The sequence below is a fragment of the Silene latifolia genome, chromosome 5 (assembly GCF_048544455.1).
Source record: "Silene latifolia isolate original U9 population chromosome 5, ASM4854445v1, whole genome shotgun sequence".
Lineage (NCBI taxonomy): Eukaryota > Viridiplantae > Streptophyta > Magnoliopsida > Caryophyllales > Caryophyllaceae > Silene > Silene latifolia.
The window spans coordinates 58,102,673-58,122,942 of NC_133530.1; the positions used below are offsets into that span (position 1 = coordinate 58,102,673).

Here is a 20,270-nt window from a genome sequence, read left to right on the forward strand (position 1 = left end):
AACGGTTCAAAGTTCCCATAAAACCTGGTGGCGACTTTAATGTGTCTTAATTCGATTCGAAGGAACCACGAGTCGATGTGCCCTGTGGATCTCACGGACGCAGCTCCCGCGGGCGTTGTCCACAATATGCAAAGGTGGGTCCACCATGATCACCTGTAAAAAATGGTGTACAGCATAAAAGTTGTGTAAAACAGTATTTTTATACCAATAATTTTATGGGTTTTTTTTTCATTTCAATAGTTAATACGAAAAAAAAAAAATTATAAATTCAATTTATTAAATGTTAGTTTAAAGAGGTCTTAGAATAGAGTAAAAATTCACTATATGAAGATAGCTAAATCGTGGAACCGTGCACTTGAGAGAGGTGAAGGGGGAGAGAGGGATGTAGTCAAGCAGACAATACGTGGTAGGCAAAGCACAATGTCTGGCTGATGACAATCATTAATTTAATTAATAATCATTCGTACACTCTTACAACGCCACTTTTCACCTTTGTTTCACAAACCTTGTCTCAAATCACAATCACGGGACTTCGTATCTCACTTTTTTCTTTTCATTCCTTCCTCATTCCTCACCTTGTCCTCCCAGCATTATCACTACATTATTTTTATGCTATAAACAATAATCAATCTGGGCATTACATTTAATTTCTGGTATGTTTTCATTTATAAATCTATTTGTCAGGCATAAGTTTTAAATTTTCGTATGGTTTTAAATGTTGTTTGATCTAATTTATTTTGGAGGTTGAATTAGTCTGATAACATAGATATAAAATTCCTATTACCCGTCAAGTGGGAAGGAGATTTAAACCTCGGTCACAATACTTTCATATTAACCACAACGCCAAAATTCCATTTGTATCTCAGGATTTGCGATGATGAAACAAGAGTCTGATGAAACCTTATATTTTTGGCAACTTGATTGTGCTTACCTTTGAAATTTATTGCACTTGTTTGATTTTGAGAATAGATACCTAATTTGGTGATAAATTTTCGTTAATATATGGAGATTAAGTTAGTTACAATTTAATTTTGGTCAGGTTTAATTTATACAACATCAAAGCCTTAGTCCCACCCAACATAGGGTTGATATAAGAAAAGAAATTAAATAACTGGTATAATTTTTCGAACATCAATCACATTTTTGAACAATATAATTAGACAATAAAATTCAATATAATTAGACAATAATTCGCTGACGTTGCAAAATACATTTCTCAATGATCACTATAAACTAGTACGGAATCCCCTATTTTTAGAAGAAGAGTCTTTTTAAACATTGTGATTGACTCTTGAATTTAGAAAAAAAATTAAGAAGCATGACCGTACACGCCACTAAGCCACGTTCTACTTAGAAACATTAAATAGAATAGTTAATATTTAACCCTATGCAATTAATGAATATACCCCTTTTAGTTTGCGAATCATGACTCAATATACATTGACAAAAAAGAAATGGTACTGATCCACTCCTTTCATTAACTTCAATATTTAGCAAATAGATACATCCTATTTTTTACCCAGTAGTTTGTAATGGTTATAACTCAATTACGAATTATGACTTTAAATAATTGATTTTATTTAAATTTCATTTACAAGTGTACATTAAGGAAAATATACAGACGGCTATTATTCGATAATCGTGGTTGACAGTTTTCCTTTTGAGTTTACCACTTCTACATTTTTAGTTTAATATGCTTTGTTAATAAATTTCGTATATCAGTTAAGGGATTTTTTTTTAATTTGTTCGGGTATTTAACATTTTTCTCGGTAATCAGTGAATTCTTATTCTGTGTGCTCGAATTTGAGGATGTGGCAGCTAGGAAAATATTATGAGTTTGGCTAATGAATTGAGTAAGCCGATGTAATTAATCAGTAATTTAACGGGAGGAAGATTTATATAGTATTCACTTGATAACAATAATTTTACAATTGATAAAATAGTTACGCATTTTTTAATCTTTTACGGGGGTGGGGTATTAAACACCTAGCTAAAAACTTTAAATTAAACGAGTTACTCATTTTATATTCGTTTATGGTTTTGAAAGATCAAGTGTATATGATTAAAAATAAAACTATGCATCGATATGTCACGGTAACGTAATAGTTTTATCTTTCCAATTATTATTGGTGTTTTCATTTGTGTCAACATATTTTGGTTTGCTTAACAATTTTATAATTTGTTCAGCGGGCAAAGAGCAACCAATTTTACGGATTGACATATGTGTGTGAGAAAGGGAGACTTAGTTGTGGAACCATATGAATCAAACTTAGGATTAATTGGGTTAATTATTTTTTTATCTATTCAAAATTCATCTATAATCATTAGCTTTAGATAAAAATAATCCATTTGAATATGTTTACAAAAAAAGTATTTTTCAAACTGAGACATATTAAAAAGAATAAAACATTGTACATTCTGAATTTGAATGTTATAATCTGATGGGACTTAATAATTTAATTTGATTGATAGTACTATTTGCATTCAATATAAAGAGGACGACTTTTTAAAACACTGTTAGTTTTACGTTTGCTTCAGTTTATTAAAAATATGTTCGTAAATGAAATGGAGTATTGTGTATCTTGCAATATCTCACGCTATTGCATTATACCTTTGGTTTCCGGTACTTATCCACTTTGCCGGATTATTAAATATTCAATCCCGTTCAAATTTGTAAGGGTTAAAAGTAGTACCACCAAAGGCTAACCATAAGGTTTATGAATTCTTACGCCTATTGTGTTTTTTGTTAATGAAATATCAGTTAAAAGAATTCACTATAGATTTGTCAATGTCTCAGATTCGACTATTCCATAAAAATGTTGTTTCTGGGTTTAAAAAATGTGTCGCACCATGTTTGTGTGTCAAAATTCAGTAGAGGGAGTTATAGTAACACTATATATCCCTTCATTTTTCTACGTATGATGGCTTAAGTGTTCTCTAACGATTCATGGACATTTCACGTTACACACTTACACCTTGGAAATTATGATTTAATTTCTTGGGTCGAAGCTATTTGATCTTAACGCACAGACTTGGGATAATCATGACCTAAGTCCAAAATAGATTTCCGAACTCTATTGAGGGACCACTTAATCGACAAGTTAATCACATATTAAAACATTTAAAACTTAATGCTCTTTTTGATATTTAATATAATTTTGATGAGACTCCCTTATGCTTATTATTATTATTAGACAACTAGTAGACAATAATGTACATAAAAGATCAAACTAGTCATTAGAGTCATTCTTGATATTGAATGATAAACAAATGAACGTGTCATCGAAAAATTAGAATAGGTAAATAAAAGATTGGGGAGGAGGAAATATATTTGTTAAAACGATTTTTCTAACGTGTGACCTAAGGGTACACATTAAGTGTAAGTATCAACGCTTTTATTCCATTAGAGAAATATTCCATCGAATTCATGGGCCACTCATTTATGACAGACGTTAGAAAAACAGTTCTTATAATTTCATTGAACTTCTCTTATAGTTCCATTATCTTAAATATGGTTATATTTCTTTCAAGATAATCTTATATCCATGTTTATATTTGTAGTAGCTTAAAATGGGTGGTACTATTGGAAAAGTTGAGTCACCTAAGAAAGGATATCTACCGGAGACCAAGCTTGAAGCAAAAATGGCCGAAGCAATGCAGAAGAGGGCTTTAAAAGGAACTGTTATGAAATCATTCAACACCATTATCCTCAAATTTCCTAAGATTGATCAAAGCTTTAGAAAATGCAAAGAAATTTTTGAAGAATTTGGTATGTGATCAATGTTTATATCATCTTCGGATTTAGTTTACTAGAAGAAAATGCATATCATAAATATTATGTTTGAGTGTCATTTTCGATAGCGAGTGGTGAAATTTTTGTTCATGGATACAAACCTTTAGTTATGAAACGACCTCAATTGTAAGTATCTTATGACCTTGTTTTTTCTATATTTCACCGGACATAAAAGTTGGTGTCTATATTGTTTTCTTACGTGCAACATTTGCATAGCTTGATTTAGTATAATTTTCTCATTGTTAAATATGGATTACAAACCTGTCTATTTATTGTTAGATGCGGATAAAAACGGGGGTATTGACCGAACGGAGTTGAAATATTGCTTCCGCAAATTGGAAGTTTCTTGCACAGATGATGAGATAGATGATTTGTTTAGCGCATGTGGCATTAATGAAGATATTGGATTAAAGTTCAATGGATTTATCGTTCTTTTGTGCGTTGTCTACCTCTTGCAAGAGGATCAAATAGCTACAAAACCGGTATGTTTATTATTTCACTGTCCCATATTTTGTTAATTTATTTCATTTTTAGATGTTCTATTTATTTGTTTATCTTTTAATTCTTCAAATATTATATATGGGTAATTTGATCATTCATTTGTTTTATGACTCTCTCATTGGTTTTTGTGCTAAAAGTAAAGCTAAACAAATGACCAAAATGGATGCACTACATATTATACTCAAAGGCTTGTACCAACCCCTCACTCTTTTGACTACCTAAATTAAACTTTATGCTAGGAAACAACCACTACCACCACAACAACCACAACCACAACAATAACAACAACAAAAACAAACATCATCATTATCAACATCATTATCTAGTATCTCAATGGCTTCCGCAAATTCCGGGATGGGAGGGAAAAGGGTGGATGTTGGGAATCTTACCTTTATATTAACAACACAAAGATGTTTTTGAATGACCCAAGATGAAAATCTTTGATAACTGCATCGAATGATCAATACTTCGCAATAAAAAAGATCTGCAACCATTGTAGAGAACCATTTTATTTTATTCCATCAAAGTGCAAAATCAAAGAGTAATGAATCTTTGACTCCGATGGAAATGACAACAATCTCTATGCCATAAAATAAAAATAAGGTTTTAGGATTAAAAGAAGATATACCTTATTTTATCCCCTTTTTAAAGTATCGGGTACAATCTCGTGTTTAGGAAGATCAATTTTTATATTATATTACTTTTTTTTTTAAGTCAGAATTTCAATTGATATAAATATATAAAATACCGAATTAGATCAATAACTTCCTACAAAATAAAAAAAAAAAAACTAATACAACAGTTACAAAGACTACTGATGGCTTCTTCTACAAAACTCTCTTGACTGATAATCACAAATACTCGCCATATACTTACATTAATATATCGACTAATTTATACTCTTATATCTTTATTAAAAAAATCTTAAACTTTCTCTGTATCCATATCTCATGAACTGTGGTCATTAGTGCACAAGAATATTATATTACTTTTTCTTTCTATTTAATACGTTTTGTCTTTTGAGACACGCATTTATTTCTTCTATATTTCTACTATCATGAAATGAGTAGTTTTATAAACCATATTTAACAAAAAAAAATTAATAAAAAACTGTTTTTGGATTTTTTTTCACAATATTCTATTTTTTTTTTTTTTTGCCAAACAACATTGCCAAAATTTAAAAGCCGATGTTATAGATAAAAATAATAAGATCATAAAATGAATAATAAAACTACCCATAATAAAGAGTCACTCATCATCTTTAATTCTTCATCCACTTTAAAGAGAATTTCAATGATCAGTTTATCATAATCAATTGTAAGCTCCTAGGTTTGGCCCTTCATCCCTGATCTACTCTGCCACCTTTTTCGGTTTTGATCTACTAAAAGAATTTAAAAAATCTAAAATTCTCATTTAAGACAGATGGTATCCGTCATAAGATTTAGACGGGTAAAATACTTCTCAGTTTTTGCACATGACCCAGTAGTTAACATGTAGAGCTGGGTCCATTTCGTTTATTTAATTAGTAGATGGTATGACATGGTAAAATAACATTTAATGCTAGAAAAATTATGATTCTTTTGACAGTGATCATCAATCACCTCTTATTTTAAATCCGAGATTTTGAGTTTGTTTCTAGAGTCAGCATCAAGTATAGTCTAGAGTTTCTCTATTTTAATAGTTAAAGTAATTGTGCAATATTTTAGCATTCAAAACCATTTTTACATGGTAACATACTAACCTATTAAATAGTAACAAAATCATCAAACATCAGAATAATACGAACCCATAAAATGTTGAGATATTTCAACAATAAAGGTGAGCAGCTCTCTCTGTGAAGATTGGGCTATTTGTACTAATAATGGTTGCCATGAAGGTGGTAGGATATGGTTATTATGGAATCCTGGCATGTTTTTGGTAAATGTTTTGGATATTAATGCTCAGTGCATTCATACTGAGGTGGTTGATAAAATCGGAAGGAAGCATTTCTGGTACACACTAGTATATAGGTTTAATGAGTATTCCGCTAGGGAATCTCTTTGGCAATGTCTGAGAATGTATCATAGTGGAATAAGAGGACCTTGGCTGGTTGGGGGTGTCTTCAATTCTATCATGGTTGTTGATGAGAGAATTGGAGGGGCACCTGTTACTAGAGCAGAGATGAGCGCAATGACTATGGCTATACTAGAGTTGGAGTTGTATGATCTGAAAAGTGTTGGATCCTTTTATACTTGGAATAACAAGCATGAGCGTGAGGGGAAGATTTATAGTAGAATTAACAGGGCATTTATTAATGATGAATGGCTGAATGAGTTCCCAGGTAGTGTGGCTCATTTCTTACCAGAGGGCTTATTTGACCATTGTGCCTGTTTGGTAAGTTTTGATGATAGCATAATTTCACCTTTTAAGTACTACAATATGTGGTAAAAAGCCCAGGAGTTTGATAAACTCATTCTTAATGGGTGGGGGCAGGATATTCAGGGTACTAAAAATGTTTAAAGTAGTCAATAAATTAAATAGATTGAAAAAGGATTTGAGGAAACTGAATAGTGAACAGTTCAGTGATATTGAAAATCTAGCTAGGGTTGCTGAATTATCTCTAGCTCATTTTCAAACTAAACTCAGAGAGGATCCATTGAATGAAGAGCTCTCTAATGTAGATAAAGTTTGTTCTAAAGAAGTAGAGTTTTTAAGCAAGGACAGAACTGAGTACCTGAAACAAAAAGCTAAAGGGAAGTGGATGAGTGAGGGAGATGACAACTCTGCTTTCTTCCTTTCCATTATTAAAAGAGGGAGGGCTATGAATAAAGTGTACCAAGTGAAGGATATGAGGGGAATTTGTGCACTCAACCCGATACTATTAAAGATGCCTTCGAAGAATTTTATATATTTTTTTTGGGTATATCTAAGCTTGTGACCCCAGTTAAGGCTAAAATTGTGAAACAGGGTAAGTGTTTGACTAAGCAGCACATTGAGACTATGTTGGCTCCTGTTAGCTATGAGAAGGTTCAGGAGACTATGTTTTCTATTCCAGGGAACAAAGCTCCTAGGCCTGATGGTCATAGTAGCCAATTCTTTAAGGATTGCTGGCATATTGTGGGGCAAGAGGTGTATGGGGCTATTCACAGAGTTTCCCAAGAGGGGACACACTTCTTTCAAATATCTTGGAGTGAGTGTGTCACCAAAAAGATTATCAGTTTTGGATTGTAAGTGCTTGGTTGATACAGTGATTTGCAGAATCAGAGTCATGGGTACAAGAAATCTTTCATATGCTGGTAGAGATGTCCTAATCTCATCTGTTTTCAGTACACTACACAATTATTGGGCTTTTATTTTTATTTTACCAAAAACTGTCATAAGGAAGATTGACATAATATGTAGAGATTATCTATGGTATGGGAAAGAAACCATAGACAGTCCTACTTTGGTGGCATGGGAGAAGTTGTGTAGGCCAAAGAAGCAAGGTGGTTTAGGGTTTAAGAACCTAATGCGCTGAAATATGGCTGCTATTTTAAAGTATGTTTGGTGGATTGAAAAAAAAAGAGGATCACTTTTGGGTTAAGTGGGTTCATGCTATATATATTAAAGATAAATCCTGATGTGACTATGAACCTTCTTCAAACTCTAGTTGGACATGGAGGAAGATCTGCCAAACTAAAAACTTGATGAAGGCTCTATTTTTAGATGATTCCTGGAGAGCTCTGAATTCCCATTACACTGTCAGGATGGGTTATTCATGGCTACTTTCAGATTCTTCTACTGTATCCTCGTATCCCTCGTGACTGAATAGGTGGGTGGTGCCTAAACATGGCTTTATTGGCTGGCATATGGCTCACCAAAGACTATTTACTCAAGATAGATTGCAACGCATGAATTTCATTCAGAACAATCAATGTTATTTATGTGGGGTGGCTACTGAAGATCATACTCACTTGATTTTCCAGTTTGAGTACAGCAAAACAATGTAGCAAATATGTTTCTGACTGGTGCTGCATCCATCTCCCTATTCAGAATTGTGTGCATTGGTGGAGCAATCAGAGATTTAGATCCATGTGTAAAATACGAGTCATAGGAGTTATTTTGACTGCTTTGATTTATCATTTATGGATGAGGAGAAATAGGAATCGGGTGGACTATCTATTGCTTAGACCTGGAATGTTGGCATTGTAGGTTAGGAGAGATGTCAGTCTAAGGTTGTGGTCTTGCAATCTTAAGAGTAAGAAGGTAGATGTAATCAGTTGGGTTAATGAGATTTTTAGTTGATAAAGAAAGTTAGTTTATAACTATGCCTTAATATTGTAATGTTTGGAGTATTGAGCTTTAATGAAAAATTTTACATTTCCCAAAAAAAGAAAAAATGTATAATTCCAACATGATAACATTTTATAAAAATATGCCAACATAATTGATTTACGTATTTTATACCCGCTTCATCAGTTATCACTTTAAAATATTGAATTCTCAATTGGTTAATGATACGATTATGGGTACGATTTCGTTTGAGACTGGCTCGAGATATGTTGTTTTAGGTAGCAGCTTGAGACGAAATAATACTTGTTATAAGATAAGATTTAATTATTTTATACGAGTTGTTAGCTCATAGGTCGTTAAATAATATCAAACAATATTTTTTACTCGATAAACAACTTAGCAAGTAGTAAGCAGAGGTCCAACACAAAGTGCGGTTAACTCTTAATTCAAGTAAATTGCAATGTTTAATAAGGTGCTTGTAATAGTATCAAGGGTGTCACAAAACTAAAACAATTGAAATAAAATGTAAACTAATGAAAATAAGAGAAAGTAAAGTAAATGACGATGAAATCAATATGAGAAAAGTACTAGGGTATCATGGGTTCATATGGGTGATCAAATGGTAAATCCAAACAGTGTGAGTTCGGTTTGGTCAAGGTCATGCTATACTAGAACCGAAACTTTTTGTGCTGCGGATCATAGGTTGAGTTGGTTAGCTTCCATGTACACCCGGTCTTCCCACTGACTTAGCGCATAGTCTAACAATCCTCGAGGCTTCCGATCTTACGGTTTTTTTTGAATAGGTCAAGAATCATGCTAGGTTGTCAGTCAAGCATGTCATCATACATAACATGTGCACTAAAGCTAGAACTTACAACAATAATTTAATCAACCAAATTAACTTATGAAGTATGGATCTACCTTTTAATCATTCTCCCTAATCTCGTATTAACCCTAACTAGAACATTAGTCACTCATTATCATGTTGATCATTCAAATATTGTTGTCAAGCATCATAACAATAGTAAACATGGTGAACAAAGTAAGTAAACAACATGAATTAGCAAAAACATAAAGTAGAGATTAAGAAATATTACCAAGCTTTAAGGAGATGAACAATAATGATGAATAGTAAAAGAGAAAACCCTTTGATTCATGAAGAATTCTCACGTTTTTCAAATACATCCCCAGAATTCTTGAATATAAAGACTAGATCTATATATTATTGTGGAAAGTTTAAGATAAAGAAAATATTAAGATGCTAATTAAAGTAGTTGTTCATAATTATCCCTCTAACAATGTATATAAACCCTAATGGAATGAGGGGTATTCATAATAAATACAAGATTAGAAAGATAATTAAGTAAATACACTCCTAATCCAAAGTTGAGGAAACAGTGCTCCACCCGGGCTATGGCTCAACCCGCCCGGGATGATAGTATAAAGAGGAAACTCTGACTGAGATCCCGCCAGGGTTATCCTAGTGCTCGCCTGGGCTCCTTACTAAATCCTCCTTTATTCAATGCTGCTAATAATCCGTGGGGGATGGCTCTAGGCCGTGGGAACAAACTTCATTAGTCTCAAAATCTTGCTACGACCTTTTAGTTTTCGTCTCTTCTTCATGCTTAGTCATTAATACCGTCAATTTCGCTCGTAAATGCTGGATAATGGCGTTATTTCCACATAATTTGGTTCCTTTCCAACAAATGGCCTAAAATCTTATAGAAAAATCAAATAGGAAGCTAAATACGGTAAAATGACCCTAATTTGCATGAAAAAGCTCGCGAAACGGGGTTCATTAATGGGTTAAAGTGCATTTTTTACGACCATATCAAATATCCCAAACCGAACCTTACCCGTTCTTAGTAAAGAGGTGACTAAAAACAAGACCTTTATTTAAACTAATCCTAGAAAAGAGACAATTAGCGAGTCTCGCTTTGCCCCTTTAACTCACAGTAAGACATCCATGAGGTAGAATGCCTTCTTGCAAGGCAAGGTGGGGCTTGCCAAAATGGCGATGCATCCTACATTATGCACACAAATAAATCAATTATGCATCTACAAAATAATAGCCACTTTTCTCATCTAAGTGGCGGAAATCAACTAAAAGGAAAACAATTCAAGGTTACACACTCCATCGTAGATACTACTTCTAAAAACTACTAAGTGGCACACATGATCATTCTAATGGCGGAAACATTAGAAATTGATTTCATGTGATCAACAACTCATTAGGTTCAGTGAATGAATATGACTCTATCATAGTAATTCCACTTTCATCAATATGAATAACCTACTCAACCTTGTTGATGTTAAACAGATAGAGAATCTTATCAATATAGGATACTTATCTAAGTGTCAATCAAAATTCGCTATGTCATAATAGATTTGGAATTTTGGAATGCAATATGTTTTCTTTCATTGAGAATTGAAAATCAAAACACTCCCTCATCAATGGTAGTGTTAGCGTGTTATTATCAATGAGTAAAATGACATTAATATGGAAGACAATTTCTTCCACTGAATTTCACGTCTAAACGTGACAATTTTGACTCCCACTCAAATCCATGTGTATACATGGCTTCTCGACAACTCGAGTGAAAACCATTCATCACATGATTGAAATGATCATTGCAATCTTAAGTGTTAATTAAAACCTTGTGCTTATGTCGTATACACACCCCTTTCGAAATACCTATTTATAAATTTGGTTTTAACATCTAACTTAATCACACACACTATGAGGTATAACAATGATAACATGGATCTTAGCGTAGTTACTTGTTAACTTAGCTTTGTAGACATCTTTTATGTCTGTCTATGCGGTTCTAAACAAATTTACCGTTATGCACAGATTTCATTTTGGTTCATAAGGCTCTTATGTAAAGTAGAAATGAAATTTCTTGATATAACCACTTTATAATCTTATTATCTAAAGAACATTTTCTTTTGGTCTCCTTACTTGTCTGAAGATTTTCCTAAGAAAGCTTTCTTTTGGTCTCCTCATATATCATGAGTTTCGCTTAAGAACACTTTCTTTTGGTCTCTTCACTAGTTCCTAACCAGTCGTATGTTTGTTGCTAAATTTATCCCACTCTATCTTTTGAAAAATACACCTATTTTTCTCGAAAGATAGCCTTATAAGCAACAAACAATTTCAGACTTATGATTGTGAAGGAAGAACATATCGCATATAATTACCTTAATTGATGACTCTTTTGTAAAGACATTATAATTTAGCTTCAAAGTAGACTAATTCTTATAGAGTAAAGGATTGGACTCATATCCATGTCATATACAATCTTAAGGTCTTAAGTCCTCCCATAGCTCGTATGGAGTTTTATAAGTATTTACAAGTCATAGTTATAAGTGGTGTAGCCAATTGGTTAATAAAATTCCCTATTTAGAGTTCCAATAACTCTTTTTGACTTTACAATCATTCTTTATTATATAAATAAGATGTGATATTAAGTCACAAAAGCATAAGTGAGAATCAAATTCATGACTTATGAACTAACTACACTGATCCAATCGTTGTAATTCTTTTATGATTAATTTAAGTCAACATAATTTATGTTTTAATGTGAAAGGTGTATAATGACAAGTTTTAGATCGAAAAATTTCCATAAACCGAGTGACGTGGGTTGAAAACCAAGTCACCAAAATTCAAATACAACTACTTGTCCTTGGAAATAAAAGGAAATAAACTAATTTCCATATCCAACTAGGAAATTAAAAGAGTTCTAAAACAACAACTTCAAAATACAACAACAAAAGGAAGACTATCAAAATAAAGGCCAAGCTTCCATAGGTCTTCTACTATGGGCGGCTACTCTAGCTTCCCTTGAAGAGCCTCTTTAGGCTTACTTGTCTTTGTCACAACTTGAATCCAAATACCAAAGTTGAGATTGAAATCAAAACATAAATGATAGAGAGAGATTATATTTATTACCTACTGGAACAATCTTTCTAGCTTTGATATCACCAAGATACTTCGGGAATTCCTCTTCTAATGTCCTACGCCATTAGAATAATGGCATTTGTCTTTGGAAGTAGCACCCTTTTTAGAAGAAATTTTCTCTATTGCTTTTCCTTTTCCCTTAAAGGGAGTGGGTTTCTTGCTCTTGCTAGGACTCCTCTTAAACTTCCCTTTGCTCTTATTGTTAATTGCGAGCACATCCTTGGTTCAGCTAACATTTAGACCCATATCTCTCTCGGCTTGCACAAGCAATTTGTGCAATTCATGGAGAGAAGTCTTCATATTTTGCATTTGTAGTTTACCCTAAACTACACATATGCTTTGACTTTGTTCAAGGAATGCAAAACTCGGTCTATAACGAGTTGTTCGGGAATGTCAACCCCTTGGATCAGAAGAGTCTCAACTAGCTCAATCAACTTGAGCACATGAGGGCTCACCTTTTGGCCCTCTTTGATGTTGATCTCGAAAAATGCGGAGGCCGCATCATATTGGATGATCCTTGGAGCTCGTGAAAACATAGTCACAAGCTTGGTGTAGATCTCATAGGCCGTGCTCATCTTAATAGCACTCCTTTGGAGATCGGGTTCCATAAAGAAAATCAAGACGTTCTTGATAGCGGCCGACTCTTTTAGGTAGGCCTCATAGGCTTCCTTTACAGCGGAGGTTGACCTAGTAGTAGGTGTGGTGGGAGCGACTTCGGTAAGGTAACAAAGCTTGTCGTCACCTTCCGCGGCAAAACGGAGTTGCGCGTCCCAATCAGCGAAGTTAGATCCATTCTTTTCTAGTTTACATCGATCCATAAAGGATCGGAGCCAAGAAGCATTGGGGAGTGATGGAGCGTTTGCGCTAGTGAATGCGGATGAATTTGGAGTTGTCATTGCAAATTAATCAAATTGACTACAAAATAGAAAAAATGAAGGAATTATAAACATTTTTCGTTTTAATAAAACTTGTAAATATTTTAAACAAGTCTTAGCATTTACATAGTGACCTTTACCCAACTATGATAAATGATTTCGAGACACAAAATTCATATTTACTTGGATGTGAGCCAACGGGCCGTCTACACCTTTACTAATATAATTTGGTGGGTTAACCCTCTTAACCGATTCTACAATTAGAACTCTCGGTCGATGAATATACGTTAAGTTCATCTTTAGCCCGAACCTATTGCGGCTACGGTCGCAAATACTTTCGTTGAGATCAACCAAATTTTCGAAGTGTAATAACTTGTTTATTACCCCACTTACCCAACGTCAATAGAAGTACCCCGAAAAATCGTATTGTACCCCTTATGAAATTGAGATTCATGTGCTCCCTCTATTTGGTAAGGCTAAGTCTCAATCTTTTAAAAGTAAAGGTCTTGTCAATTTATTATCTATCTAGTTTAAGTGAGCTAAAAGTCGAATTATCGATAATCATAATCTACACGGTCGAAGACTCGATATGATATGCATGTGTTGTTATGCGATTTGGCAATGCATCCAACATATTAAAAGAAATGCAAAGCAAAATAAAATTCCTAGTATGGCCTTCCTAAAATAGAAAATCAAATAATCTATTACAAATTCGGAAATCAACTCCTTTGGTCCCTTGAATCTTCAAGTGGCACACCTCCCATGATCATCGTCTTCGTCGGAACGCCTTTCCGAATGTCACCCTCTTGAAGAAACTCCGGAATTACAAATAATAATAAAATACATAACTATTCCTATTATACATTTGTAATATGAAAAACTAGTAAAAATAAAAGTGATACGAGATCACATTAAATTACAACCAAATCAATATCCCCTTACATTACGGGAAATATTGATTAAAACTAAGGCCATACTAAGATAAAATTACATAATTCAAAATTACATAAATAAAATATGACATTCAACAATGAAATATGCAGCATTATAATATGTATTTATCATGCCAAATTATGTGCCAAATCGCCCTATTTAACTTATATTGTACATATAACCCGGTTTTATGGAAATTCACGATTTTTAACTTATTAAAACCGCTAAGTAATACTAAAATCTAATTTTAGTCCAAGTTAATTATACTAACTCTCTTAGGACTCAAAAATTATTCATTACTCAATTTTTGACAATAATTCAACTTGATATAATTTTTATGCTCATTTTTTACTCTAAAATCACAACTTTTATGAAATAAATCCAAATTACATTACAGTAATTTCAAAATTTGAATTTTAAATTTTTGAAAATTCTGAAATATATCCATGATAATCATAATGTCAAAAATCATGGTTAAAATTTTGGAATTTATTTCGAGAAAAATGTAGTTGCGATTTATCGGTTTTATCAAATAAAACATCTAAAGCATATAAAAATTAATCTAATAAATTTTTCAACTTTGGATCTAATAAGTAGGATATAAATTCAACCTAAAATAATTTTATCATGCCATGTAATTTGTTTTAGCTATTTATGCTAAAATAGTCACTATTTATGTCATTTTTACACTAAAAATTCATAAATCATGCAAAATAAATAAAGTTTATCTTACATTTTACACACAGTGAGTAAAACGTTCATGTGACAACATATTAAAATTTCATGGCCTGTTTCGAAGTTTAACTATTTTTAACCATTTTACCTCCATTTAATCCATTTCTATCTCATAAAAATCATAAATAATGCAAAATAAATCAAATTTATACGAAATTTTACATACAATAAGTAAAATATGCATGTGAGGTCATATAAAAATTTCAAGGTCAGAAATTATGTGTAACTATTTTTAACATTTTAAATACCATTTTACCCTTTAAAATGTAATAAAATTACTAAAAATCATTAAAATGAGCAATAAAATACCATAAATCATCAAAATGACCTAAATAATTTTTAGGACCAGAATATATATATAACATGCAATATTATTTCGTGACTTTATCTAATAAATCACAAATTTTTAGTTTTAATTATGTTACTTATAACTCGAAAAAACTATAAATCGATTATGCATGCAACATTCTTTGCTCTGATACCAATTGTTAGGTTTATATACCTCTTCTAAGACATTTCTTATGGTGAACTAATTAACATTTTAACATAAGTTCATTAAGATCTAGTGCAAGCATAACTAAATAAGAGATGAAAGGAAAAATAATGTTCCTTACTTTATATGGGGTTCGAAATTTGGGCACAAATAAGGACACCTTCCTTATTTGTTCTTGAGCTTAAAATATGGATGATCTTCCAACCTCAAGTATAGAGATACTCCTTAAAAATTACACCCAAGACTTCCCTTAAAACTAATATATTAAATAACTAGATTAATATACTAGTAGTCCTTAATAATTCTAATAATATATATATATATATATATATATATATATATATATATATTACTACACTACTAATAATATTGTGGTTCATTAGAATTTGGATGAACAAATAAGCAAGCTTTCTAAACTATTTTTAGAGAGATAATGTGAGAATGTGAATGAATGATAAAAAGAAAAATGAGAACCATTTCTCATAAAAGGAGAGGGGAGCCGGTTTGGGGTGGTGTCCCTAAGCTAGGGGTTCTAACGACCCGAGTCGAGCGCGAGCCCAGGGGTGCTCGGCTCGAACTCGAGAAGTGTGAAGGTGTGCTCGGCTCGAGCTCGAGTTCGTCGAGCTTCAAATGGGTGGGCTCGAGCTTGAGCTCGACATAATCAAATTGGCTCGAGCTCGGCTCGTGGGCTCATTTTGAGCTCGGCTCATTGGCTCGTTTCGAGCTCGACTCGTGGGTTCGTGAGCTCGGCTCGTGAGGTTCTCGAATTATAGCTCGTGACAGCCAGGAATTCATTTAGATTTTTAACGCATTACAATTTTAACAACCAAGTCTCATGCTACAATACGATAAATTAATAGTTTGAGTACACATTTCCGTAATGTCTTTCTACGTTATTTTTACCAAAAACAATAATTCCCCACAAAGTCTACTAAAAATGTAAATAAAAATTATATAATCCATAACAAAACCATCTGTCGCCTCTTCAATCTTCCCATATCCCGTCCCGTCCCGTCTTCATCTTCTACGAGCAATACATTATGACCTCATATGTCTCAGCGCATCTCCTATAGCAAAGTATACATTACACAAATAAGTTTGTAACGAAAATAAATAAGTTGAGTCTGTCAAATAATTTTGGTACTATAAAAAGTGTAAATAATATACAGCCATGTCCTCTACTTAAATACTTAACCTATGGAAGTGGGAGATGAATTTCCTTCGGTTGATCCTCGCTTTTGTTCTGGAAAAAAAAATATTCACAAATCAAACAACAGCTAAAATAAAGTAAATGAACCAAATAAAATAAAGATTGTTTTCGGACTTATCAGTTTATTACCTTATTCTTTCGTTTCAATCCATATAATGATCGACACCAATCTCCGGTGCATAACAACATTTCTACTGCATCCGAACTCAATGAAGCACGATAAGGATCAATAACTCGACTACCAGCACTAAACGTCGCCTCAGACGCAACAGTGGTAATGGGAACAGCTAAGATATCAGCTGCCAGCCGAGATAATATACGAAACTTCATGGATTTATCTTTCCACCACGCCAAGGCATCAAAACACTCATCCTCATGAGGAACATAACATCCCTCGTCAAGATAATCATCAACTTCAGATTTCCTCGACTCAATTGTATCCTGAAGAGCTACCTTCAGTTTCATCACTCTGCCCCGTAGGAGAATACATGGTAACATATTCTTTATATAGCTCATACAAGGTCTCTCTTACCTTATTAACATTATCTCGAGCTACACTACCATCATCAGAAGGGAACATCTTTGGAAAAGTAATCTCCACAACCTTCATTTTCAATTGAGGATCCAACACAGCTCCAATTGCCATAAGCAAATTACATTGACCCCAATACTTATCAAACCTTTCTTTCATTTTTTTAACTAATTTCTTAACAAATTCATCGAAGTGACTAATCGTGTATCCAACAACACTTTTATTCTATAAATTTCAGCCAAAAACAAATTAGAAGTAGGGTATTCAGATCCTGATATAATGTTGGTCGTATCATTAAACACTTCCAATATCTCGCTCAATTTTTCAATTTTCACCCAATCTTCAGCACTAGGACAATAAGTATAACTACGATCTTCTTGAGCTAGCCTTGCAAACACCTTTTTGAACTTGATTGCACAAGCTAACATTTCATACGTTGAATTCCAACGAGTCTTGCATTCAAGAACCAGTCTTCTTTCTTTAAGGTTAAATTGTTGTACTAGTTCAGTAAACTTTTTGAGTCGTAGATCACTTTGATTAATATAATCAACACTCTCATGAACATTAGAGATAATAGTTTTCACTTCTTTAAGACCATGTTGTACCATAATGTTCAGAATATGTGCACAACAACGAACATGGAACAACTTACCATCACAAAGCAGCCTTTTAGTGAGAGAGAAAGTGTCCTTGAGAACTTGAATGCAAGTATCATTTGCTGAAGCATTATCAACTGAAATACTGAAAATCTAAAAAATAAAATAAAATTTGATAAGCTATTAATATAATGTGTTCAAGTTATGTTCAAGTTAGTATGAACATGCTGAGTAGAAAATAAATCATAAGAAAAACGAAATATTATAAGGGAAAAAATACTTACTTTATTCTCTATATCCCACTCCTTTAGGCATTTGAATATGCAATTGGCTATGTCTCTTCCTGCTCGGGGAGGAGGTAAATGAACAAAATTCAAGACCCTCTTTTGGAACTTCCAGTCAGAATCAACAAAATGACCCGTCAAGACCATATACTCAATCTTTTTAGGCTTTGATTTCCATAAATCCGTGGTCAAAGAAATTTTCTCAACACCTTTCAACAATGATTTTAGCTTCTTTATTTCATTTTCATACACTTTAAAAGAATCACTTCTTATGGTATGGCGAGACATACTTTTATATTGCGGCATTCCCCGTTTCATCATCAAATTAAAACCCTCTTCCTCCACAATTCTAAAAGGATGCTCATGCATAAGTATCTAGTGTGCAATTCCCTCCCTCATCACTGACATGTCAAGTTGGCCATCATGTAAAGCACTAACTAAACCAGGTTGTGATGCACTCGCACTCGAATTAGATGGTAAAAAATTAATAAGCTTTTGCCTCTTAGAAAACAATGCTTTCTTCGCACATCTACTTGAGTGCCTATTAAAATGAGATGTTACCCTAGATTTTAAGTGAGATAAAGCTTTGTCACAATACTTACACTTAGATTTCCATATACCCTTAACCAAAGTAGGGTCTAAAAAATCCTTCCATACTTTGGCTTTCCTTTCTCTTTTGAAAGGATGGGGAAGTGGGCTTTCCTCAGCAAGCACATCTTCGGTAGAATTAAGATGAGGGTGAGTATCCTCCTCCGTTACTTGTGCCTCCATTTCTTCTTCAATTTCCATCTCATCGTCAACATTCACAAAATATTCTTCCACTAAAGGACGAGTGAATGGAGAGGTAGGCTCTGATGGTTCTGCAATATATATAAGTAGACAACAAATAGATCCATGTGATTAAATAATTTACATTGAAATTCAAGTGCAAGATAATTAAACAATAAATAGAGAATTTACCAGTCATGGTTGTCCTTGTTTCTCCGGTTCTCTTATCCTATACATTAAGAAATTTAAGTATCAAACCCGGTTCACAGTCATGGTTTGCAAAAATCTATACCGGTTGTAATGCCAAAAGCAACAACACAACTTAAAATTCAAATTTGGGAAAGACTAAACACGATTACAAAAATACAAGTAGGTGGTTGTGAAATGAAACAATCAATCAGTATTCAGTATGCAAATTCAATTGAGGACAGCAAGGAGAATTACAAAAAAAATCTGGAGAAACAGAGAATCAACTAGGATTCTTAGTAGAAGACTAGAAGCACAAATCAACAAGGAGAATTCAGGTCTATCGTGATGTTGGTATCTTGCTTTTATTTCTGATGCTTTTTATTTCTGATGCTTTTCCCCAGATGTGCTTTTTATCAGCCAAATTCTATTCTTATCTGGCATTATACACTCTATTTGGCATAAACATGAATGAACAAGACAGTTGAAGTTTATTGTATGGTTTGATAATGGAATAATTCTTGTCTTGTTCTTCCAACCAAAGCCTGTTATCCAACCCACTTATTGCCCTAAACATGAATGAACCACTTCTATTCTTATCATTTTCCTTCCCATTTTGATCAAAATACCAATCATAAACATCCCACATTACATCTACTAGAAAACCATCAACAAATATAACCTGATTTCCCCTAAATACAAGATGAACCACATGGGCTTGAAATCGTTTTTAGTAATCATTTTAATTACTGATTTCGGAGTAGTACTAAAAATGACCCGACCCGCGCCTGATTGGCTCCTATATCTCCACGTAGTATACTGTATAGTCCATAGCATCAAAAATTAAAACGAAAAAAAAAGAGGATAATACTTTCAAGGGATTGAAAATTATGACAATTACTAAAAACGATTTCAAGGGATTGAAAATTAAGACGATTACTAAAAATGAATAAAAGCAGGGGCTTATGAACTCCTTTCATAGTTTTATGATTTGAGTTGTCATTAGACGGTCTGAGAAATCATCTACTCAGTAAAAAAGTCAATGGTGGATGATCAATTAATGGAGTTGGCGATGATTAAAAATAGCGGCGACGATGAAAAACAGCCGGCGATTACCCAATTTGGGTAAAAAGACGACCCATAATTCCAGAA

The 20,270-nt window shown here is 33.2% G+C and overlaps 1 protein-coding gene across 2 annotated transcripts in view; it reads left to right on the top strand.

Annotated features, from left to right (window-relative positions):
- Nucleotides 1–471: 471 nt before the first annotated feature.
- Nucleotides 472–20,270, top strand: part of LOC141657444 (putative calcium-binding protein CML21) — a 98,302-nt gene continuing 78,503 nt past the window's right edge. For both annotated transcript variants that reach the window (XM_074464693.1, XM_074464692.1), the window contains exons 1-3: nt 472–653; nt 3,562–3,769; nt 4,073–4,275. In XM_074464693.1, the coding sequence (XP_074320794.1) occupies nt 3,571–3,769; nt 4,073–4,275 (402 nt within the window). In that variant the 5' untranslated portion in view covers nt 472–653; nt 3,562–3,570. The remainder of the gene's footprint in view (nt 654–3,561; nt 3,770–4,072; nt 4,276–20,270) is intronic.